Below are 24608 nucleotides of genomic sequence, written 5' to 3' on the forward strand. Positions count from 1 at the left end.
GTAATTTTAGACTTGATGTATGTGTTACGGATATGTACACAGTTCCATTTTTAGAAGAGCGTTCTGACTAAAAGGTGGATGATGAATCTTAGTAAGGAGACAGGAGGCTGTTAAAATAGTTGAGGAAGACACCATGAGAAGTTGAAGACGGAACAAATTGTGAAGCGTGAAGCCCTAGGTTAGGTGAAATTTTCAGATTACTAAACTGAGAAGCTTGATGGGTTATGATAGTAACAACTGAGATAAAATAATATTCAGGTGTCTTTTAGATATGGTAAGCTCTGGTTAATAGTTACCTAGAGCAGTTTTATTCTACTCCAGTTTAAAATTTGAACTACTTAATTTTATAAGTAGTTTAACTTCTAAAAGTGAAAATTAATGATCAGGCTTTGAGAATAGGCTGAGAAAAACAGAATAATGTTTTTAAAGAAAGGCAGAACCATAGTTTTGAGTGATATAATTTTATACATTCATAGTAAGTGCCTGTAAGATAGTAGAAAAAGCTTTGAAACATCACCTTTTGAAGACTTAAGAAAATCAATGTTCAACTCCTCAAGCATGTTATGCATTTGTTTTTTATACATTTATTTAAATTTATTTCATCTAACTTTTAATTTTTTTTTTTTTTTTTTTTTTTTTTTTTTTGAGACGGGGGTCTTGCTGTGTCACCCAGGCTGGAGTGTAGTAGTGCAGTCTCGGCTCACTGCAAGCTCTGCCTCCTGGGTTCACGCCATTCTCCTGCCTCAACCTCCCAAGTAGCTGGGATTACAGGCACCCGCCACCACGCCCAGCTAAGTTTTTGTATTTTTAGTACAGACAGGGTTTCACGTCAGGAAAGCCAGGATGGTCTCGATCTCCTGACTTTATGATCCGCCTGCCTCGGCCTCCCAAAGTGCTGGGATTACATAGAATGTTCTTATACAAAAGAATACTGTATGATCATGCCTCCAATAGTCAGACTGAGACTATGATTCATTTTCCCTTATTTCTGTGTGCTTGATTTCTTTCTGCACACCTGGTTTAAAGGCAGTAATTTGGCATAATACTTGTTTTTGAACTTAACTTGTAAATAGGTTTGGAAACAAATGCTTATCAGTTTTAGGTCTGATTCAAAGTAAATCTTATGTCGTTTGATATACATATTTATACATACTCATATACATAAACACATTGTGCTGCTTGAAAGAATGATGTTCTCATTTCCTTTTCCCAAAACTGTATGACTGAAGCTTTTATTTTAAACCCAGGAGAGTTCTGACTTTCAAAAGAAAGATTATTTGATCTTTTCCTTTTTCATTGTTTGCTGTGTCACACTTGGAAAATGAATGATAAAAATTGTTTTTGTGGGAAGTCGGGATCTGAGAGGGTAGAGACTATACTTTTGAATATACTTTGGTTATAATACTGTCTGTGAGGTTCTACAACCTCAGAAATGACATAGTCTCTGTTTTTCATGGGATCATGATTCTAAAATGGCAATCTTTCTGGAATAAAACTTCCTTGAGCAAGGGTGTCTTTTTCATGTTGTATGTATCACATATAGAGTTAGATACTCACTAAATATTTGTTGGATAAGCAAATTATTCTTAATAAATATCCCAACTTTTGGTGTTAGGTGCGGTACTTAGAAGAAGAAAGACCTTTTGCAATTGAGCAAGTTACTGGAATGCTGTTAGCCAAGCTTAAAGAGACTTCAGAAAATGCTTTGAAGAAACCAGTGGCTGACTGTGTGATTTCAGTAAGTTTTACTTCAGTAATGAATACCCTTGAATTATATTTTTCAGTGTATTAATGTAATATTGAAAGATTTTTCTTCCCTTACACTTTCTGCCCTTATCCAGTAAATAACCTAAATCCATTTGACTTTCTTTTTTTAAAAAATTGCCTTACTTGCTAAAGTTTAGGATTGAATTTCTCATAAAATCAGTTATGATGAGCAGAGCAGTGACTCTTGAAAAACTGTTATATAACTAGTGACTGCTGCTATCTGGGATTTATCCCTAAGAATCTTCTCAGATAGCAATTAACTTCCCACCTGTAAGGACCTTAACATTTTATAGCAAAGGTTGAAAATTTCTAGTTGGGAATTTGAGGTTGTGTATCGGGGGAAAAAAATTCTTTAAGGATTCTTAACAAAACATTTAAATTATTTACCCTGTCTTATCTCTTGAGGTCCCATTAAACACCCTCAACTGGTTCTTTACCTACATGTTAACTAAATGGATAAATTCCTACTATTAAACTTGACTACAAAAGTTCAGGAGTCTCATGTCATCAGAAAAACAGAATCAGATTATGAACTTTTCAGTGAGTTTAGTAATCAATTTTTTTCCATAGGCATTTGGAATTTTTTAATGGGAGAAAAATATTAGAGCTTAATATTTTATTTTCTAGCCATTTAGTAATAGCAAATAATAGAGTTTACCATTGACCAGGCACTATTTATTGGCACTTTAACCCATTTAATCTCAGAAGCAATCTGTGAGGTAGGGATATTATTAACCCTACTTTTACAGATTCAAAAATTGTGATACTGAGATGTCAAATAACTTGCCCAAAATCAACACAGCTAACTAATACAGTGTTAGAGCCGGATAGTTAATTCCCAAGCCCATGCTCATAATTGTTTTACTGCCACTTGAAAGGATATATTAGAATCATACAAATTTTAAAGATTCATCTTAAATTTAAATCCATTTCTATTTAATTATACTTGCTTTTACTTTTGTGTCAGAAATTCATGTCAGAACAGAGTAATACAAACTTTTGACCATTATTAACTTTGTGGTTGGTGCAGTAGATCCATTGTAAGCTCTACAGGGACAAGTATTTTGTCTGGTTTGTGCACTATTTTCCTGGTAGCGAGAAAGTACCTGGTTTGTAAGTGCTCAATGAATATTAAATGAACCATGCATTATAACTTAGATTTTTGTCAGGAGGATAATACCAAATCAGATAAGCAAGTTTATTGAGCAAAATTTAAATTCTTTTCCTGTTGTTAATCTGTTCAATGAAATGTCTAAATTCATAAAACAATAAAATTAAAGGAAGCTACTTATTTGAAACTTAAAACTGGAAGATCCCAAGTTATTTTATATGTAAATACACTTAATAGCTTTTTAGAAATTGGTCTATATGCCAAATTAAAATAATTGTTAGTTTGATAAAACTAGGGTTTATACATATATACATCTTTATACATTTTAGGACTGATTTTAATTTTTAAATAGAGATGTATTTAATGGGCTGGGCATAGCGGCTTAGTCTATAACCCCAGTACTTTGGGAGACCAAAGCAGGAGGATTGCTTGAGGCCAGGAGTTGGAGAACAGCCTGGGCAACCATAGTGAGACCCGTCTGTACAGTTTTTTTTTTTTTTTAATTAGCCAGGCATGGTGGCACACACCTGTAGTCCCAGCGACTCAGGAGGCTGAAGCGAAAGGATTGCTTGAGCCCAGGAGTTTAAAGCTGCAGTGAACTATGATTGTACCACTGCACTTCAGCCTGTGAGGCAGAGCTAGACACAGTCTCTTTCAAAAAAAAAAAAAATTCTATATACATATATATGTGTGTGTGTATGTATGTATATTTTTTAATGTTATTTGGTGATTTTTAAAGGAAATTCATATTTATCACAAGTTCCCTACAATATAGTTCCCCTCCTTTGAAATATAATTGTTTTAAACAGTTGGAACTATATTCTCCTGGTTGGGTGTATATACACACAATAATGAAGTAATGTTATACGTGCCCTTTTTAACACAATAAAGATAGAATTCCTTAACAATTCAGATCTACCTGATTCTTTGTAACAGCTACATAGGATTCCATTATATGGATATACCATAATATATTTCTATAATCTCATTTTCAGACTCTTGAGTTTTCAGTTTTTTATTATGAAAGATGAGCAAATATATTTTTAATAGATCGGACTAACACAGGAAGTATTTAGATTAACAAAACTTAGGCAACCCTGCCATATTACCTTACTTTAAATTAGTATTCATACTTTAGGTCAGATCTTTACGGCATAGAAATTGTCAAACTTAAAAAATAAAACACTAGTATTTTTCCTCTTTAGTTAGAACATCATTATTTGCCTTAAACTGTACATAAGTTTTAGGGTAATTATTTCATATTTTTCAGTTGACAAAATGTTTAAGTAAAACATTATACTTAACTGTTGTTTTTAAATACTAGATTCCTAGCTTTTTCACTGATGCCGAGAGACGATCTGTAATGGCTGCAGCCCAGGTTGCAGGCTTAAATTGTTTAAGGCTGATGAATGAAACTACTGCAGGTAAGCACTTTGCAATTTGAAAATCACTATAAGCAAAATACTGTTACAGTGTTTTTCTAATTAATAACAAAGTATTATTATTTTTTTTTAACTCTGAGGCAAGAGGATTGCTTGAGCCTGGGAGTTGAAAGCTGCAGTGAGCTATTATCATACCACTGCACTTTAGCCTGTGAGGCAGAGCTACACACAGTCCCTTTAAAAAAAATTATATATACATATAAATACATGTGTATATGTGTATGTACTGATTCTTATAAGCTTGTTACTTTGTAGTACAACTTTTTGGCAGAGGTTAAATGTCTTAATGGCTTTACAGATCTTTACTATTACAGAGTTGTAGTTGAGTAACGAAAAAGTAAAGTTAAAACATTATTAACCAAATTGTGAAAAGTTAATTTACTTTGAAGATAATGTGTATTACTGTACTGCATGTTAAAGTACAGTATCAAAGTGACATTTCTTGTTTTCCAAGTAATTACTATGCTAGAATTAACATAATTCTTTGTTCTTATACAGTTGCACTGGCATATGGAATTTATAAACAGGATCTTCCCCCATTAGATGAGAAACCAAGAAATGTAGTATTTATTGATATGGGACATTCTGCCTATCAGGTCTCGGTTTGTGCTTTTAACAAAGGAAAACTTAAAGTAAGTAAATACATGGGTTGTTATATTTACATATATTAAGAATACAGACTAAAGAGCCATAATAGCTGGGTTTGAATCCTGGCTCTGCCCCTTTATGACTTCAGGCAAGTTACTTAATCTCCCTAAACCTTAAGTTTGTTTATCTGAGAACAACAATAGTAACTATCTCATATAATTTTTCAGGACAAAATGAGTTAATGTGTACAAAATTCTTGGAATGCCTGGCATAGAGTAGCTGCTGTAATATATATTAGCTATTTTTATTGTTTCTATTGTTAGGTTGTTAATGAAGTCATCTATCAGGGAGCATAAATTATCCATAAATATAATTACAGGAAGCATTTTCTAAAATGATTCCCATTGATTATAGAAACCTTTCTATCCAAGCATTCTAATCATAATTTTACTTCTGTGTGCTTCTTACTAATTAGGATTTATAATCATTTTTACATTGATTCTTTTGTCCAGACTTACGGTCTCTCTTCTGTATGTGCAGAGTAGAATTTACTTAGGAGATAAACTGCAACACTGCAAAAGTATTCTGTTTTAATTTGTATTACTATAATAACATCTTTGTAATCAAAAAATTAAAGGGAAATGACTCAGACTGAATATAGGGTAATGTTCAGCATAAATTGACTTAATCCTTGGCGTTTAGTCTTACATATTGACTTACTTTAAAACGAACGTTTTTTTTCCTTCCTTTTTAGTAGGTAACTTTGTAGTGAAATACGATTTTTAGATCACAGACCCCCTTGAAAATCTGATCAAGGCTATAGCCCTTCTTCCCAAAATACACACTTGTACTAGTTATATACCAAGATAATTTTGCATTTAATTTTGGGTAATACTAGACTCCATGAGAGGTCCGTACATGGATTCTCCATGCTAGTCTGTGGGGCAACATTCCACGCAGATTGCACTCATATGCTCCTGTGATATTTACCACCATACTACCACCCCACCACCTACCTTGTAAAGAAAGAGCTGCAAAACCACACCTACAGTAGAATTCTTTATTAGTGACTGTTGTAAGTAGTCATTTTACCCTAGGGAGAGAGCCTAGATGTTTGGTCCCATGTTTTCAAGAACTATCGTGTTGAATTTATGTGACTCCCTTCTGCTGGGAAGCCTGTTGCTCAACTAGCTGGTTAAATTGTTACCTGGTTTTTTCTGTTGGTTAGTTTTTGGTTGTGTTTTTTGTTTTTTGTTTTTGTTTTTGTTTTGTGATAGTCAGAGGGCCTAATTTCTGATCTGTAAATTGACCAATTATGGTATTTTATATTTAATCTTTGAATCTGCTTTTCTTGGATGTTTTGTTCTCGTTTATATGCTTAGGACTGTTTCTTTGCTCTCTTAAACTTGGTTTAGGTCTGTCTTTTCAGTGCTGTTGTAGAACCAAGTGAGTGAGATAATGAGGCTTTAGTTGTTGTAATTCAGTTATTTCTGAATTAGAATTCTTTTAATTATGATACATGGATCTGTAACTATAAAGTAGAAAATTCAGAATAAGGGAATACATTGGCTAAATGTAAGTGATAATTTAACTCTGATTCCACATTCAGCACCCCTGTGATTGGACAAGTTTTTTTAGAGTCGTTTTTATTTTTAAACTTTTTTATTTTAGAGGTTTTTCTTTTTTTTCTTTTTTTTTTTTTTTTTGGAAGAATCTATAATTCTGAAAATACAGTTCTGCTTTTTCAATTAAACAGGTCTTGGCTACTACCTTTGATCCATATTTGGGTGGCAGGAACTTTGATGAGGCTTTAGTAGACTACTTCTGTGATGAGTTCAAGACCAAATATAAGATAAATGTGAAAGAAAACTCTCGGGCCTTGTTGCGTTTATATCAGGAATGTGAAAAACTAAAGAAGCTAATGAGTGCAAATGCATCAGATCTTCCATTGAACATTGAGTGTTTCATGAATGACCTTGATGTTTCTAGTAAAATGAACAGGTACCACGTATGTTTTTAGTTTGAAAAGTGTTTACTTATTTTATAATGTTTAGATCATATCTGATTTTTTTGTTGTTTTAGAAGATATGTTCAACTTTTAATCCCAGAATTATGAATTTTATTTTATTTTCTCACAGGGCTCAATTTGAACAACTGTGTGCTTCCCTTTTGGCCAGGGTTGAACCACCTTTAAAAGCAGTAATGGAACAAGCTAGTAAGTGGAAATTACTGGACTATCAAAACTGTACCATAATGTTGCCTACTTAGCAGGGGTAGATAATGATAAAAGAATAAACTTTGTTATTTAAAAAGATTTATATTTCTCATTTTAGAGGAGAAGATTATAACTCATTATTCATAAGAGTAAGGCACTATAATTCTGGGTTTATGGGAATTCTTCCTGGCTCCTTTTATGGTTTATATCATAAATCTCATGCTAGTTCTGGTCAAGCATGGTGGATCATGCCTGTAATCCCAAGACTTTGGGAGGCCGAGGTGGGTGGATCACCTGAGGTCAGGAGTTCAAGACCAGCCTGGCCAACATGGTGAAACCCCGTCTCTATTAAAATTCCAAAAATTAGCCAGGCATGGTGGTGCACACCTGTAACCCCAGCTATTCAGGAGACTGAGGCCAGAGAATCACTTGAACCTGGGAGGCAGAGGTTGCAGTGAGCTGAGATTGCCCTACTGCACCCCAGCCTGGGCAACAGAGTGAGACTCTGTCTCAAAAAAAACAAAAAACAAAAAATGAAAGCAACAACAAAAAGACTCATGCTAGTTCTATTTGGAAGTGTTCATAAACTATAGATGATTCTAAAATGAAATTAATGTAGAAATGGGGACATGATTGCTTTTTCATAAGGATTTTGGTAATCAAAAATATCTTCTATAGGGATTTAGGAGGTAGAAATAAGAAAATTGAAGGACTCTGAAAAGCTCCTTTAAAACCCATGAAGTGCTTCTATTGCCATTCTATCTGTACCAAGTTGGACCAAGTGCATTGCCTGTCACATAAATAATATTTATTAAATGTTATCTATTTCTAAAAATTGCATTTTTCTTTCCTTTTATTTTCTGACAAGTAAAAAGTCAATCCACGTTTTTAAAAAGTACTTGACAAAGCCTTCTGTTGAGATTTTTAAAGACTATCATTTTTCTCAATTAAAAAAATTTTCCAGACTTACAACGGGAAGACATTAGTAGTATAGAAATTGTAGGAGGAGCAACACGAATTCCTGCAGTGAAAGAACAAATCACTAAATTCTTTCTTAAAGACATAAGTACCACATTAAATGCTGATGAAGCTGTTGCAAGAGGATGTGCATTACAGGTATAATTGTTATTTTATTTTGTAGAGTATGTATTTTGCCAGAAATGAGTGATAGATCCAAAGGGGCCTTTTAATGTTACCTGTTCCATTCCACTTATCAATAAGCTAAAGTAAATTGAAGTTATTTCTGAAAAATAAGTCTTATGTCTTTCCCATTTATATTTTTAAGCTATAATAGGACAGTGTGTCTGTAATGACACTGAAAGAATATTAATTTTACAAATTCTTGCAGTCTGCCCATTTAAAATCCCTTTAGAGTAAAGATGTTGTTAATTTTTGTAAGGTCACATAAAGAGTACTCAGGCCCTTTTAAGTTTTCACTTCTCGTTGCCAAAAACCAGTAACTTTTAAAATGTAACAATTGTAATAGGAGGACTCTTAAGCAGTTCAATCAGAGTAATCTAGGGTATATTTTATATTTGTTGATTTAAATATGGTATGCATCTTATTTTCAGTGTGCGATTCTCTCACCAGCATTTAAAGTGCGTGAATTTTCCATAACAGACCTTGTTCCCTATTCAATTACATTAAGGTGGAAGACCTCTTTTGAAGATGGAACTGGGTAAGTTATTTTTAAAACCTTGATTAGAGCTTGTCGTAAATATTTAACCAGTTAAACCTACTTTTCTAAATTAGAGAAATTTACACTTCTTAAAATTCTGCCAAATACTTTTAAATAATGTACTAGATAAAAAAGAATATAAAAATGATATATCACCTATAAATCATAATTGGGCAAATTTTTAAATTTGTGTTTTTTATAAAAGTAAAGCAAGGCTCATTTTCAAATAAATCACAGTATAGAAGTATAAAAAAGACCTGCATTTGTCATATTCTCTCTTAGGCCATTTTACAGACATAAACATTTTTAACAGCTAGTTTATCTGTCCAGTCATTTTCTTTGACTATCCATAAATAAATCATACACTTTTTAAGTACATATAGAATTATCTATAAATCTCTAGTGCAATTTAGCTTTTTAAATTATATTGTGTTTTATTTTTCCATGTCAACACACAGTAACTGTTTTTTCAATAGTTGTATGTGCCATAATAAATTTAACCAATACAGTATTAAGTCATATTTTTGCTATTTTAAACAGTGCTAGTAAGAACATCCTTGTGCACGTACCCTTGTTCAGTTGTGCGTGGTGTATCTGTAAGATAGCAGTGTAGGAATGGAATTGTTGAGCCAAACAATATGCACATTATTTTGAGTAATATTGGCAAATTATTCACTAAAAGGATACCGGTTTATATTCATATTAATTTTCATGAGATTGCCTATTTTAGCTCATTTTCTCCTATACTTTCAATTGAACATGCAGATATTAAAAAAAAAAGTACTTTGTTATTAATGTTTTTGTCTGTCATAAGCTACAATATTTTCATGCTTGTGTTAACGTTTACATTTTTTTCCATGAACTGCCCAGGATTTAGGTAGCCTGCTTCCCTACCAGAATCAAAATTTATATTTCAAACGTTTTACTTGCCTGCTTTTCAGAAGTATAGCTTGTACAATGAATAATGGTGTGTTTACATTTTGAAGTTATGTTTTAAATTTTGTTCTGTGTTCTATACATAAGTACCCCCAAGAAAACGAGATTTTTGTATACATTTCAAAAATACGAATTATCAGCCTTATCTGAATGTCTTGTAAAGGATTTTAATGGCATGTGTTAATGTCAGTTTTCTTCTCTTTAAATATTTTTTCACCTGTCTGCCCCAGATAATGTCAATTTTGAGGCAAGAATTATTATTCTATAAAATTTAATTTCAGTTTCAAGGTATACGTGATCCAGAAAAAAATTGTGAGAAAACATATGGGGGAGCTAAATTGAAAAGTAAATATAGCCTAATGACTACAATAAGAAAGTAGAAGGTGTTGGTAGTTTCTTGAAAACTAGGATAGAGTAAGAGGTTTAAGGATTCAAGATTTTAAAATCTTGCAAACTTACAGTAATAGGATGATAATATAGTATTAAAGATTGGTTTCTGGGCCACTATAACAAATAGTCATAAACTGTTTCTGTTAAATGATTTAAGAATAGGAATTGCTATGTAGGTTTTAAAAACTCCCTGTTTTGGTGGGGTAAAGTACTGCAAAGGACATTGTTATATCAACTGAAAACAAAAATTGAAATATGAATAGTTCAGCATCAGAGAATATCCCTATTAGGATGCACACTGACATTTTTAGGGGTAAAGGACCATAATGTATGTATAACCCTCAGTTGGTTCAGGAAAAATATACACAGAAAGTGTGTACACTCAGATGATGAAACAAATGAAGTAGCAAATCTACGTAAAAGAGATACAAGTGTTCCTTGTCCTATTTTTAATTTTGCACCTTTCTGTAGGTTTAAAATTATTGGCAAACAAAAGTTTCTATTAAAGGTAGCCAGAATTAAAAGGGTAATAGGTGGCAAGTATTTTAGAAGTTAATGGGTAGACTTGGCCCTCAGATGTGAGGGAAAAAAACCCTACACATTGACTTTAAAATATACATATTCTCAGGTAATTTTTCTTTTTTTAATAGTGTACAGTTGTCTGTTACTATGATAGACATCATGAAAACTTTGAGCCATAAATCTGTCACAATGCATGTTTAGAACAAAATCAATAATTGTTTTCTCTTTTTATTTGTGCAGAGATTTTTGCAGTTGCTGCTAATGTATTAAGAATGAAATGGATTCAGTGAATAGGTTCATAGGCAACTTTCTATTTGTTTCTAAATGAGTGTCTTTCCCACTCCATTTTAGGGAATGTGAAGTTTTCTGTAAGAACCATCCTGCCCCATTCTCAAAAGTCATTACTTTCCACAAGAAGGAACCATTTGAACTAGAAGCATTTTATACTAATTTACATGAAGTGCCTTATCCTGATGCAAGAATTGGTAAGAGAAAAAAAAAAAAGTTTTCGATAACATTTTGGCCTTTTATAAATAATGTGTTATTTTAGAATCAAGGAAACAAATAGACATTTCAGCTAAGCCAGTACTGTACTTTTAAAGAAAGATATTTATACTCTTTTTTAAAATGTGCATTTGTAGTGCTCAGTTTATTTCTATAATGACAGCAGGGTTTATTACAGTCGGCCATCAGTATTCATGAGTTTGGCATCTGTAGATTCAGCCAATATTAGGGAAAAACCAAGTGTCTGTACTGAACATGTCTAGACTTTTTTTCTTGTCATTATTCCACTACTACATATAACAACTACTGACATACCATTTATTTTGTATTAGGTATCATAATTAATCTAGAGATGATATAGACTTAAGAGTATTTGGGAGGTCGTATGTAGGTTATACGCAAAATACTGTGTCTTTTTTTTTTAATTATACTTTAAGTTCTAGGGTACATGTGCACAACGTGCAGGTTTGTTACATATGTATACATGTGCCGTGTTGGTGTGCTGCACCCATTAACTCGTCATTTACATTAAGTATGTCTCCTAATGGTATCCCTCCCCCCGCCTCCCTCCCTACAGTAGGCCTTGGTATGTGATGTTCCCCTTCTTGTGTCCAAGTGATCTCATTGTTCAATTCCCACCTATGAGTGAGAACATGCGGTGTTTGGTTTTCTGTTCTTGCGAGTTTGCTGAAAATGATGGTTTCCAGCTGCATCCATGTCCCTACAAAGGACACAAACTCATCCTTTTTATGGCTGCATAGTATTCCAAGGTGTGTATGTGCTACATTTTCTTAATCCAGTCTGTCACTGATGGACATTTGGGTTGATTCCAAGTCTTTGCTATTGTGAATAGTGCTGCAATAAACATACGTGTGCATGTGTCTTTATAGCAGCATGGTTTATAATCCTTTGGGTATATACCCAGTAATGGGATGGATGGGTCAAATGGTATTTCTAGTTCTAGATCCTTGAGGAATCGCCACACTGTTTTCCACAATGGTTGAACTAGTTTACAGTCCCACCAACAGTGTAAAAGTGTTCCTATTTCTCTACATCCTCTCCAGCACCTGTTGTTTCTTGACTTTTTAATGATTGCCATTCTAACTGGTATAAGATGGTATCTCATTGTGGTTTTGATTTACATTTCTCTGATGGCCAGTGATGATGAGCATTTTTTCATGTGTCCGTTGGCTGTGTGAATGTCTTCTTTTGAGAAATATCTGTTCATATCCTTTGCCCACTTTTTGATGGGGTTGTTTTTTTCTTGTAAATCTGTTTGATTTCTTTATAGGTTCTGGCTATTAGCCCTTTGTCAGATGAGTAGATTGCAAAAATCTTCTCCCATTCTGTAGGTTGCCTGTTCACTCTGATGGTAGTTTCTTTTGCTGTGCAGAAGCTCTTTAGTTTAATGAGATCCCATTTGTCAATTTTGGCTTTTGTTGCCGTTGCTTTTGGTGTTTTAGACATGAAGTCCTTGCCCATGCCTGTGTCCTGAATGGTATTACCTAGGTTTTCTTCTACAGTTTTTATGGTATTAGGTCTAACATTTAAGTCTCTAATCCATCTTGAATTAATTTTTGTATAAGGAGTAAGGAAAGGATCCAGTTTCAGCTTTCTACTTATGGCTAGCCAATTTTCCCAGCACCATTTATTAAATAAGGAATCCTTTCCCCATTTCTTGTTTTTGTCAGGTTTGTCAAAGATCAGATGGCTATAGATGTGTGGTGTTATTTCTGAGGGCTCTGTTCTCTTCCATTGGTCCATATCTCTGTTTTGGTACCAGTACCATGCTGTTTTGGTTACTGTAGCCTTGTAGTATAGTTTGAAGTCAGGTAGCATGATGCCTCCAGCTTTGTTCTTTTGACTTAGGATTGTCTTGGCAATGCAGGCTCTTTTTTGGTTCCATATGAACTTTAAAGCAGTTTTTTCCAATTCTGTGAAGAAAGTCATTGGTAGCTTTATGGGGATGGCATTGAATCTATAAATTACCTTGGGTAGTATGGCCATTTTCACGATATTGATTCTTCCTATCCATGAGCATGGTATATTCTTCCATTTGTTTGTGACTTCTTTTATTTCACTGAGGAGTGGTTTGTAGTTCTCCTTGAAGAGATCCTTTACATCCCTTGTAAGTTGGATTCCTAGGTATTTTATTCTCTTTGAAGCTATTGTGAATGGGAGTTCATTCATGATTTGGCTCTCTCTCTGTTACTGGTTTATAAGAATGCTTGTGATTTTTGCACATTGGTTTTGTGGCCTGAGACTTTGCTGAAGTTGCTTATCAGCTTAAGGAGATTTTTGGCCTGAGACGATGGGGTTTTCTAAATGTATAGTCATGTCATCTGCAAACAGGGACAATTTGACTACTTCTTTTCCTAACTGAATACCCTTTGTTTCTTTCTCTTGCCTGATTGCCCTAGCCTAAACTTCCAACACTATGTTGAATAGGAGTGGTGAGAGATGGCATCCCTATCTTGTGCCAGTTTTCAAAGGGAATGCTTCCAGTTTTTACCCATTCAGCATGATATTGGCTGTGGGTTTGTCATAAATAGCTCTTATTATTTTGAGATATGTTCCATCAATACCAAATGAGAGTTTTTAGCATGAAGGACTGTTGAATTTTGTCAAAGGCCTTTTCTGCGTCTATTGAGATAATCATGTGGTTTTTGTCTTTGTTCTGTTATATGCTGGATTACGTTTATTGCTTTGCGTATGTAGAACCAGCCTTGCATCCCAGGGATGAAGCCCATTTGATCATGGTGGATAAGCTTTTTGATGTGCTCCTGGATTTGGTTTGCCAGTATTTTATTGAGGATTTTTGCATCAATGTTCATCAGGGATATTGGTCTAAAATTCTCTTTTTTTGTTGTGTCTCTGCCAGGCTTTGGTATCAGGATGATGTCGGCCTCATAAAATGAGTAAGGGAGGATTCCCTCTTTTTCTATTGATTGGAATAGTTTCAGAAGGAATGATACCAGCTCCTCCTTGTACCTCTGTTAGAATTCGGCTGTGAATCCATCTGGTCCTGGACTTTTTTTGGTTGGTAGGCTATTAATTATTGCCTCAATTTCAGAGCCTGCTATTGGTCTATTCAGGGATTCAACTTCTTCCTGGTTTAGTCTTGGGAGAGTGTAAGTGTCCAGGAAATTATCCATTTCTTCTAGGTTTTCTAGTTTATTTGCGTAGAGGTGTTTATAGTATTCTCTGATGGTAGTTTGTATTTCTGTGGGATCGCTGGTGACATCCCCTTTATCATTTTTTATTGCGTCTATTTAATTTTTCTCTCTTTTCTTTATTAGTCTTGCTAGCGCTCTATCAATTTTGTTGATCGTTTCACAAAACCAGCTCCTGGATTCATTGATTTTTTGGAGGGTTTTTTGTGTCTCTATCTCCTTCAGTTCTGCTCTGATCTTAGTTATTTCTTGCCTTCTACTAGCTTTTGAATGTGTTTGCTCTTGCTTCTCTAGTTCTTTTAATTGTGATGTTAGGGTGTCAGTTTTAGATCTTTCCTGCTTACTCTTGTGGGCATTTAGTGCTATAAATTTCCCTCTAAACACTGCTTTAAATGTTTCCCAGAGATTCTGGTATGTTGTATCTTTGTTCTCATTGGTTTCAAAGAATATCTTTATTTCTGCCTTCATTTCATTATGTACCCACTAGTCATTCAGGAGCAGGTTGTTCAGTTTCCATGTAGTTGAGTGGTTTTGATTGAGTTTCTTAGTCCTGAGTTCTAGTTTGATTGCACTGTGGTCTGAGAGACAGTTTGTTATAATTTCTGTTCTTTTACATTTGCTGAGGAGTGCTTTACTTCCAACTATGTGGTCAATTTTGGAATAAGTGTGATGTGGTGCTGAAAAGAATGTATATTCTGTTGATTTAGGGTGGAGAGTTCTGTAGATGTCTATTAGGTCTGCTTGGTGCAGAGTTGTGTTCAATTCCTGGATATCCTTGTTAACTTTCTGTCTCACTGATCTGTCTAATGTTAACAGTGGGGCGTTAAAGTCTCCCATTATTATGGTATGGGAGTCTAAGTCTCTTTGTAAGTCTCTAAGGACTTGTTTTATGAATCTGGGTTCTCCTGTATTGGGTGCATATATAGTTAGCTCTTCCTGATGAATTGATCCCTTTACCATTATGTAATGGCCTTCTTTGTTTCTTTTGATGTTTGATGATTTAAAGTCTGTTTTATCAGAGACTCAGATTGCAACCCCTGCTCTTTTTTTGTTTTGTTTTCCATTTGCTTGGTAGATCTTCCTCCATCCCATTATTTTGAGCCTATGTGTGTCTCTACATGTGAGATGGGTCTCCTGAATACAGCAAACTGATGGGTCTTGACTCTTTATCCAATTTGTCAGTCTAGTCTTTTAATTGGACCATTTAGTCCATTTACATTTAAGGTTAATATTGTTATGTGTGAACTTGATCCTGTCATTATGATGTTAGGTGGTTATTTTGCTCGTTAGTTGATGCAGTTTCTATCTAGCATTGATGGTCTTTACATTTTAGCATGTTTTTGCAATGGTTGGTATCGGTTGTTCCTTTCCATGTTTAGTGCTTCCTTCAGGATCTCTTGTAGGGCAGGCCTGGTGGTGACAGTATCTCTAAGCATTTGCTTGTCTGTAAAGGATTTTATTTCTCCTTCACTTATGAAACTTAGTTTAACTAGATATGAAATTCTGGGTTGAAAATTCTTTACGAATGTTGAATATTGGCCCCCACTCTCTTCTGGCTTGTAGAGTTTCTGCCGAGAAATCTACTGTTAGTCTGATGGGCTTCCCTTTGTGTGTAACCTGACCTTTCTCTCTGGCTGCCCTTAATATTTTTTCCTTCATTTCAACTTTGTTGAATCTGACAGTTATGTGTCTTGGAGTTGTTCTTCTTGAGGAGTATCTTTTGTGACATTCTCTGTATTTCCTGAATTTGAATGTTGGCTTGCCTTGCTAGGTTGGGGAAGTTCTCCTGGATGATATCCTGCAGAGTGTTTTCCAAGTTGGTTCCATTTTCCACATCACTTTCAGGCATACCAATCAGACGTAGATTTGGTCTTTTCACATAATCCCATATTTCTTGGAGGCTTTGTTCATTTCTTTTTACTCTTTTTTCTCTACATTTCTCTTCTCGCTTCATTTCATTCATTTGATCTTCAATCACTGATACTCTTTCTTCCAGTTGATCGAGTCGGTTACTGAAGCTTGTGCATTTGTCACATAGTTCTCGTGTGATGGTTTTCATCTCTATCAGTTCATTTATGGTCTTCTCTGCATTGATTATTCTAGTTATCCATTCATCCATTCTTTTTTTAAGGTTTTTAGTTTCTTTGCATTGGGTACGTAGTTCCTCCTTTAGCTCTGGGAAGTTTGATCGACTGAAGCCTTCTTCTCTCAATTCGTCAAAGTCATTCTCTGTCCAGCTTTGTTCCGTTGCTGGCAATTAGCTGCGTTCCTTTGGAGGGGGAGATGCACTCTGATTTTTTGAATTTCCAGCTTTTCTGCCCTGCTTTTTCCCCATCTTTGTGGTTTTATCTGCCTTTGGTCTTTGATGATGGTGACTTACTGATGGGGTTTTGGTGTAGGTGTCCTTTCTGTTTGTTAGTTTCCTTCTAACAGTCAGGACCCTCAGCTGCAGGTCTGTTGGAGTTTGCTTGAGGTCCACTCCAGGCCCTGTTTCCCTGGGTATCAACAGTGGAGGCGCTATGTCATTTTTTTAATAAGGGACTTGACTACCAGAGGATTGCTTGAGCCCAGGAGTTGAAGACTAGCCTGGGCAGTATAGTGAGACCCCATTTCACTCACATGCAAAACTATGTGTACAAGGTTCTTGCATTCTCAGAGAGACCCAGGACCAATCCTCAGTAGATACTGAGGGGACAGCTATATTTCTAATTCATTTTTACTTCTGTATTTTAAATGCTTTGCAAAAATTAGCCGGGTGTGGTGGCAAACACCTGTAATCTCAGCTACTTGGGAGGCTGAGGCAGGAGAATTACACAAACCTAGGAGGCAGAGACTGCAGTGAGTTGAGATTGCACCACTGCATTCCAGCCTTGTCAACACAGCGAGACTTCCTCTATAAAAATAAAATGCTCTGTAACTGTCCTGAAAGATTTGTGGAATAATTATTTTTTACAGAAAAACTTAACTTTAATCAGTAGATTGAAATTGTGCTGCCAGACAGACTGTATGTTCTAATTTTAAACTTTATGTTCACTGGCAACAATTAGAATGACTATTACTGGATTAATATGAAAGTGAGGGCGATTGGAAGGTGAGGCGGTCCTGGTGTTCTCACGTCCCAGGTGATTGTGAAGTGCTGACCAGTTGCCACTGGACATAATTGAAACACAATAGGAAAATTGCAGCAAACTCTTCAGGACAAGGTTTTCAAAACAAGTTGCAGTCTTGGCAGAACTGAACAGAGAGAAAAGAAAACTACTTATGCAGAACCAGTCTTCAACAAATCATCCTGGAGCTAGCATTGCACTCTCGAGACCCTCTCTTAAGGACTTCCAGGATCACGCTGAGCAACAGTATATTGCAGCCCAGCAGAAGGCAGCTTTGCAGCATGCTCGTGCACATTCATTTGGATACTTCATAATTCAAGACTCTGCATTTGGGAACCTGATTGTTCCTGTTTACCTCGCCTTGATCCAGAATGAAGAAAATATTTGTGATGGAAAAGTGATTTTGTAATATCAAATGCCAAAGTTACTATCATTCAGTGCTGGATGAACTGTGACTTTAAGAATTTTAGTGAACTTTGATGTTTTTTGTTTGTTAAAGGAGTGTGCAAGTAAAAGCGGAAAGAAGGGTAACCAGGATGATGAGAGCTGTGGAAGCTGTATCGTCCAAGGAATTGATTATGTACCATGACTGTTACTTTTTGTAATGCTGTTTTAACTCTCAATCATGCTCTGAATTGGATAGTCACAAAAACATTCCCCAACCCCTAGCAAGTTTGACTGAATATATCATGCCCACAGTAGATTTTCAAGAATCATTTATAGTACCTAACTTTAAAGAAAGAAGAGTACTTTTTAAAAATGAACCAATAGGCTTAAATCAGTTACATCCATATTTGCTGTTTATAGGATTGGTGTCAGTGTCCCTTTTGAGTTTACAGTCAACCTGTATCATCCTGAAATATTCTTTGTGAACTCATAACTACTTCCCCCTTTCTCATTTTAAAACAAACCCCAAGAATAAATTACTAACCAGTCTTAACCATCTTCTATAAACATATTCCCTTATAAATGATGTGACTAAATGCAATTAAAAATAATAGAAAAAAAAGGAAAGTGAGAATAGGAGATTGTAATATCCATTTTAACTGAGTGATCTTTTCAGAAGATATAAAATGAAATTATTTTATAACATTTAAAAGGATTTTCAAGTTTTATATTTTTGTCTATGTACTGCTTTATAGACTAAGAAGGGGACAGCACAAATATTATAAATATTTCAAGGATATTATATAAAGCAATAAAATTATTGAACATTATATTAGTTTGCTAGGGCTGCTATAACAAAGTACCACATGCTAGGTGGCTTAAACAGTAGAAATTTGTTGTCTCAGTTCTGAAGATTAGAAGTCTGAAGTCAAGGTATCTCCAAATACAGTCACAGTCTGAGCATGGTGGCTCATGCCTGTAATCCTAGCACTTTGGAAGGCTGAGCAGGGGGATTGCTTGAGCCCACGCATTCAAGACCACCCTGGGCAACATAGTGAGACCTAATCTGTACTAAAAATCAGAAAAATTAGCTAGACATGGTAGCGTACACCTGTAGTCCCCGCTACTTGAAGGCTGAGGTGGGAGGATTGCTTGAGCCTGGGAGTTTGAGGCTGCAGTGACCTATGATCATGCCACTGCACTACCCTCTGGGTGACAGAGTGAAACTGCGTCTCAAAACAAAACACACATAGTCATGTTCTGAGGTACTAAGCACAGTGTGGGAGCAGGTGGGGGGCAAAATTTAACGCATAAAAAAGTCATCCCAAGTTTTTTACTACCTGATTTTACTGCCTAATATTCTCTCTTCTACTATAGATAATATATATATGAGATTTCTTTAGAGAAATAAAACATCAGTAGATTTCTTAAAGCATTGATAATAATCTCTGCAAGTATTTTGCTATAGGAAAAATAAAAAAATTGGAATTGCTTTATTTATGAATTACCAAGATGGTTATGATTTGTAAAGCTTATATCAAAAAAGGGAATATCTATTTTGTTTTCAAATTCAGAATTTGAATTTTGTTATTTTGGTTTTAGAGTAGCAGTATTATAAGATAACTTACTGCCTTTGAATCAAATTGTCCGTGGTTAAATTCCCAATGCTTTCTTTTTTTTTTTTTTTTCTTCCTACTTCGATGATTTTGGGCAGGTTACTTAAGCTTCCTGAGACTTAATAACAGGTTTGTTATGGTTTATAAAAGATAATCTGGGGGAAGTACCTGCCCCATAGTGATCAATCAGGATATGATCATAATTATTGCCAACATGATTATTTGCCAACATCTTAAAGATGATAGCCAAATTATTCAATGAATTGAATAAGTTAATCTGAGGCTCACATACTGATTGGAGTTCTTTTTTCCTTAAGGGAGCTTCACTATTCAGAATGTTTTTCCACAGTCTGATGGTGATAGTTCCAAAGTGAAGGTTAAAGTTCGTGTTAACATCCATGGAATCTTCAGTGTGGCTAGCGCATCAGTAATTGAGAAGCAAAATTTGGAAGGGGATCACAGTGATGCTCCAATGGAGACAGAAACTTCATTTAAAAATGAAAACAAAGATAATATGGTATGTAGAAATTCTTTCTCAATGTTCTTGTAATAGATAGTATACACGGTATATCTTAATCGTAATTGGGACTTTAATAGTTGAATACATTACTCTCTGAGGTTTTGCTTTGATTTTCTGCTGTGGGAATCAGTGTAAAGTCTTTTGATAAAAGCATTAAGGAATAATACTATTTTCAATGCTTTACATCTTTCACGTTGTAATATACTTTTTAAGAGTTTGGTGCATCTTTCATAGTATTACATGGAGCGTGTGAATCTGGAGTTCTTTCCTACGTTCTTAACTTCCATTAAAACATATATTTTATTATGGCTAGATTTTTAGCTTCCAGATAAACCACTTCAGAATGATAAATTTTGAATTATACATTCTTTTTAGATTGAAAATACATGCTTAATAAAGAATGTTTCAGGGTTTATTTGGGGGACATCTGAGACAGTTAAACAGAGGAATGTGCTGTACATTCAGTAATGTTAAAGTACAGATTTTTAAATTTTTTCTTTATTAAAGAGTGACACTGAATTTACTGTGGGGATATTATAGATGAAGGAATCTTAGGAGAACTTTATTGTATTTAATTACACAACGTTTTCATCTTTTTATATGCGCTCCTCATGAATTTTGTGCATTATTTTTAATGGCATTTGTTAATTACAATTGGAAATCTGCCCTAGATTTTCTTTTGTCCTATTTTAAGACAGTTTCTCCCTTTTGTTAAGGTTGCTTTTTGTTTTTATTAATAATTACTATGCATCTTTCTTCCAAATTGGTCAGAATTCAACCACTAGCCCTTTAAACTACTTCATTTAAGGACTATGGTTTTTTCTTTCACTCTTTCCATGTATCATTTTGTAATCGCTTTCTTATTTGAATTGAGGAAGAGGAAATGTCTTTATCTGTTAGTGAAGATAGTTTTTCATAAATTAACATAATGGTGAAAAGTTAACATTTCAAATTATAATCCACAATAACTTAGATATGTAAATTTAATCTATTAAAATTTATTTTTACTGAAATTGGAAGTGCTTTGTATGCCTTCTAAGACCAGGTGTTTATAATCATTTATCTTTGTGTTTTTTTAGTTTTTTTTTTTTTGAGACAGAATCTCACTCTGTCGCCCACGCTGGAGTGCTGTGATGCGATCGGCCCACTGCAACCTCTGCCTCATGGGTTCAAGCGATTCTCCTGCCTCAGACTCCCAAGTAGCTGGGACTACAGGCGTGTGCCACCACACTTGGCTAATTTTTTTGTATTTTTAGTGGAGACGGGGTTTCACTGTTTGCCAGGATGGTCTCGATCTCCTGACCTCGTGATCCACCCACCTCAGCCTCCCAAAGTGCTGGGGGTATAGGCGTGAGCCACTGCACCCGGCTCGTTTATCTTTTAAGTATTTCTGCTGAAACCTTTAATTTTTTTAATATAATATTAGTGAATCCTAGGAACTGAAAATACAACAAGAATAGTATGGCACCCATCTTATACTTCCCCTGGCATTTCTTATTTGCTGCTTCTGTTTGTGAGCTGGAAATTCAATTAACCAAACTTTAAAGGATGATTTCTGTATGTGAACTAAGTGGGTTCACATGTGAATAAAGTGCATGGATTTATGACTTCTGCTTTGGTTACTCAGAGACTTACCTGCTTATGATAGTCTTTGACTTGCTAGAACATTTGCAGGCAGTTGAGGTTCCCATACAAGGACTTTCTGGATAGGTGATGTGTTCCTTAATATTTCTTTTACAATGTATGTAATCAAAAGAAAAAGGTAACTAACACAGATCAGTCATATACTTGTCATTGTTGGTGAGCACATTCATGTATTTTTTTTTTTTTTTTGAGCCACCATGTCCAGCCTAAATCTTTTAAATCCCTACCACAGCTAATATAATAAATATTGAATAAATTGTAATTTATTTTCTTTTCCTTGCTAATAAAAGTGATGATGCTGAATACACTGTGTTGAAAATATTCTGTAGACTTTTTTCTTTTTTTCTTTTTTTTTTTTTTTTTTTTTTGAGACGGAGTCTCACTTTGTCGCCCAGGGTGGAGTGCAGTGGTGCAATCTCGGCTCATTGCAACCTCCACCTCCCAGGTTCAAGCAGTTCTCCTGCCTCACCCTTCTAGTAGCTGGGATTACAGGCACATGCCACCACGCCTGGCTAATTTTTGTATTTTTAGTAGAGATGGGATTTCACCATGTTGGTCAGGCTGGTCTCAAATTCCTGACCTTGTGATCTGCCAGCCTCTACCCCCCACAGTGCTGGGATTACAGGTGTGAACCACCACGCCCGGCCTGTGCACTTTCTTAATTGTTCTCTCTAGGATTTTTGTCTTTAATTCTGTATTTGGAAGTTTAAAGACTTAAATACCATTATAAAGTAGTCTCCCCTTCCCCTCAAAAAAGTAAACCAATTCAAAGACTCTGGAAGCTAATTGTTTAAATTTCAAGGGGTGGGGAATAATAAGATAATAAGTTCTTCTTTTTACTCTATCCTAGCTGATGGTATTGCTGGCTCCGAGGTAGATAAAGAGGCCCAGACATAAACCAGTGAACATCAGCAGGAGCCTTTTTTTTCCTATGAGGGTCAGTTTGTGAAAGATTATTTTATATGTGTTATTTTCTAATTCAAAATTAAAATAGCATTGATTTTCCTGAAAAATCACAATAGAGCTTGCTGACTTCAATATAATGATGTGTGAGAAAATTGACCCCTCTCTTGTAGGTATAATTTAATACAGGGGCATATTAAATTACCACATCAAGCCCTGGGTACTTACTAAGAAGTTACCACATCAGGCTCCAGGTACTTACTAAAAAATTACTACATCAAGCCCCGGGTACTTTGGTTTGTGCCTATAGTTACAGCTACTCAGGACGCTGGGGCCAGAGTTTGAGTCCATCCTGGACAACACAGTCCTCAAAAAAAAGAAAAATTATCACATCTTAAAACTATATCACAAAACCCAGGGATCAAAGAAACTATATGCTATTCATCTTACTAATGTACCACAGTTTAACTATTTCCCAATTGTTGACCATTTGGGTTCTTTATCTACTTCTGTTTATTTGTTTAATTCAAAATATTTGATTATGTGTAGCCAGGACTCTTCTGTGCACTAGGGATACAGTGATTAAACAAGATTGAAAAGGTTGCCACCCATCTGTAACCTACAGTCTAGTGGGAGAGAACAGGCATGAAGCAAAAAGATAGCATATAAACATAAAGGAAATGGGATGTGTAGTGGGAATTAAGTGATAGTGATGAGGAAACCACTTAGAAAGAAACAGGTAAGCTAGTCTGAAGGATGCAAAAGGCAGTTTAAGGGTAAGGAGTAGGTAGGTAGTTGTCCAGGCAGAGTGAATAACAAATAGAAAGGTACTGAGACAGGAAGGCCTTCATTTTTGTTGTTGTAACAAATAGAAGAGTTGTTGGTGTATAGGATATAGGTGTGGAGAATGGGGGAATAGCCGGAAAAAAAAGTGAAATTGAGAGGGCAAATCAAGCGACAAATCGGGTAAAACCTTACAGTTCATGATAGTATCTAGATTTGTTTCTTAAGTGCTTTATGTTTATTTAACAAATAGCTGTGAGTACCTAAAATGTATGCTTGGCCATAGCAGCAAACAGAAAGATGGTTTCAACTCTCATGGAGTTTAAAATCTGTCAGGGAAGCCAGAGTCTAGAGGCACTTCCATTAATTATCCCACTATTGATAATATTTCTATAAACATTTTTAAATCATTTCAAAGAATTAACAGTTTATTAGCATTTCATATCCATTTTAAGATGTGTAATTTTCTGCTTTTAAATGTATCTTAATGAGTCTTGCAAATGCTAACATCTTATATTTGCTGTTGACCATCACAATAGTCATGAGATACTTCTCATCACCTGTGCGTCTGTTAACTCGGTTGAAATTCCTAGTGGCATGACTAGGTAGTTGGCAACCTCTTGACATTTTAGTGAACAAACCATTTAAGGAGCATTCAAGGAAGGAATATGAGTCCTGGTTGTTTGAAAACAGGTTGTGATAAAGATACAGTCATAAGTCTTGTACAATAGGTATTAGTGACTTATAAGAAAACACTAGAGACCATATTAGAGCAACTTTTAAACAAATGCTGGGTCATTTATACTCCTGATGACACATAGAATGATATTGTATAGAAATATACATTAACAGCTGGATTAAGTGATTCAGAAGAGTTGGATTCTGAATGTGAAGAAATTTTAGAAATAACTACTTAATCTGGTTTATTTTCCTTTTCTCTATGAGAGATACAAATACATAAACAATAGAAGAGCTCTTTCAATAAATATAAAAATTCTAAGTGATAAGGCATTGTGACCCTTAGCATTTTTTTCTGAGTAATACAAAAGTTAGAGTTAATAACTCAACACTTTATCACTTTTTTCACTTATCTTACCTATCAACAGGGTTGGGGAGGTTGTAAGGTGGGGGAGGGCAGTTGAAATATCAGAAATAATTGATTTCTTTTTTCTTTTTTTTTTGAGACGAAGTCTTGCTCTGTCACCCAGGCTGGAGTGCAGTGACACGATCTCAGCTCACTGTAACCTCCACCTCCCAGGTTCAAGCAATTCTCCTGCCTCAGCCTCCTGAGTAGCTGGGATTACAGGCACACGCCACCATGC

The 24608-nt window shown here is 35.1% G+C and overlaps 2 protein-coding genes across 2 annotated transcripts in view; both read left to right on the plus strand.

The window, feature by feature from the left end:
* HSPA4L (heat shock protein family A (Hsp70) member 4 like) overlaps positions 1–24608 on the plus strand; it is a 55974-nt gene that overhangs the window by 14357 nt on the left and 17009 nt on the right. Inside the window, exons 4-12 of the mRNA XM_007999757.3 lie at positions 1616–1738; positions 4203–4302; positions 4819–4952; positions 6665–6909; positions 7047–7123; positions 8088–8239; positions 8695–8801; positions 11001–11134; positions 19754–19953. Of these exons, the coding sequence (XP_007997948.3) occupies positions 1616–1738; positions 4203–4302; positions 4819–4952; positions 6665–6909; positions 7047–7123; positions 8088–8239; positions 8695–8801; positions 11001–11134; positions 19754–19953 (1272 nt within the window). The remainder of the gene's footprint in view (positions 1–1615; positions 1739–4202; positions 4303–4818; positions 4953–6664; positions 6910–7046; positions 7124–8087; positions 8240–8694; positions 8802–11000; positions 11135–19753; positions 19954–24608) is intronic.
* On the plus strand, positions 17488–17912 carry LOC140712026 (SOSS complex subunit C). Its single transcript, XM_073017618.1, is given in 2 exon segments — positions 17488–17780; positions 17783–17912. Coding segments are annotated over 2 exon segments (219 nt in total). The 5' UTR covers positions 17488–17587; the 3' UTR covers positions 17809–17912.

The sequence above is a fragment of the Chlorocebus sabaeus genome, chromosome 7 (assembly GCF_047675955.1).
Source record: "Chlorocebus sabaeus isolate Y175 chromosome 7, mChlSab1.0.hap1, whole genome shotgun sequence".
In the NCBI taxonomy this organism is placed as follows: domain Eukaryota; kingdom Metazoa; phylum Chordata; class Mammalia; order Primates; family Cercopithecidae; genus Chlorocebus; species Chlorocebus sabaeus.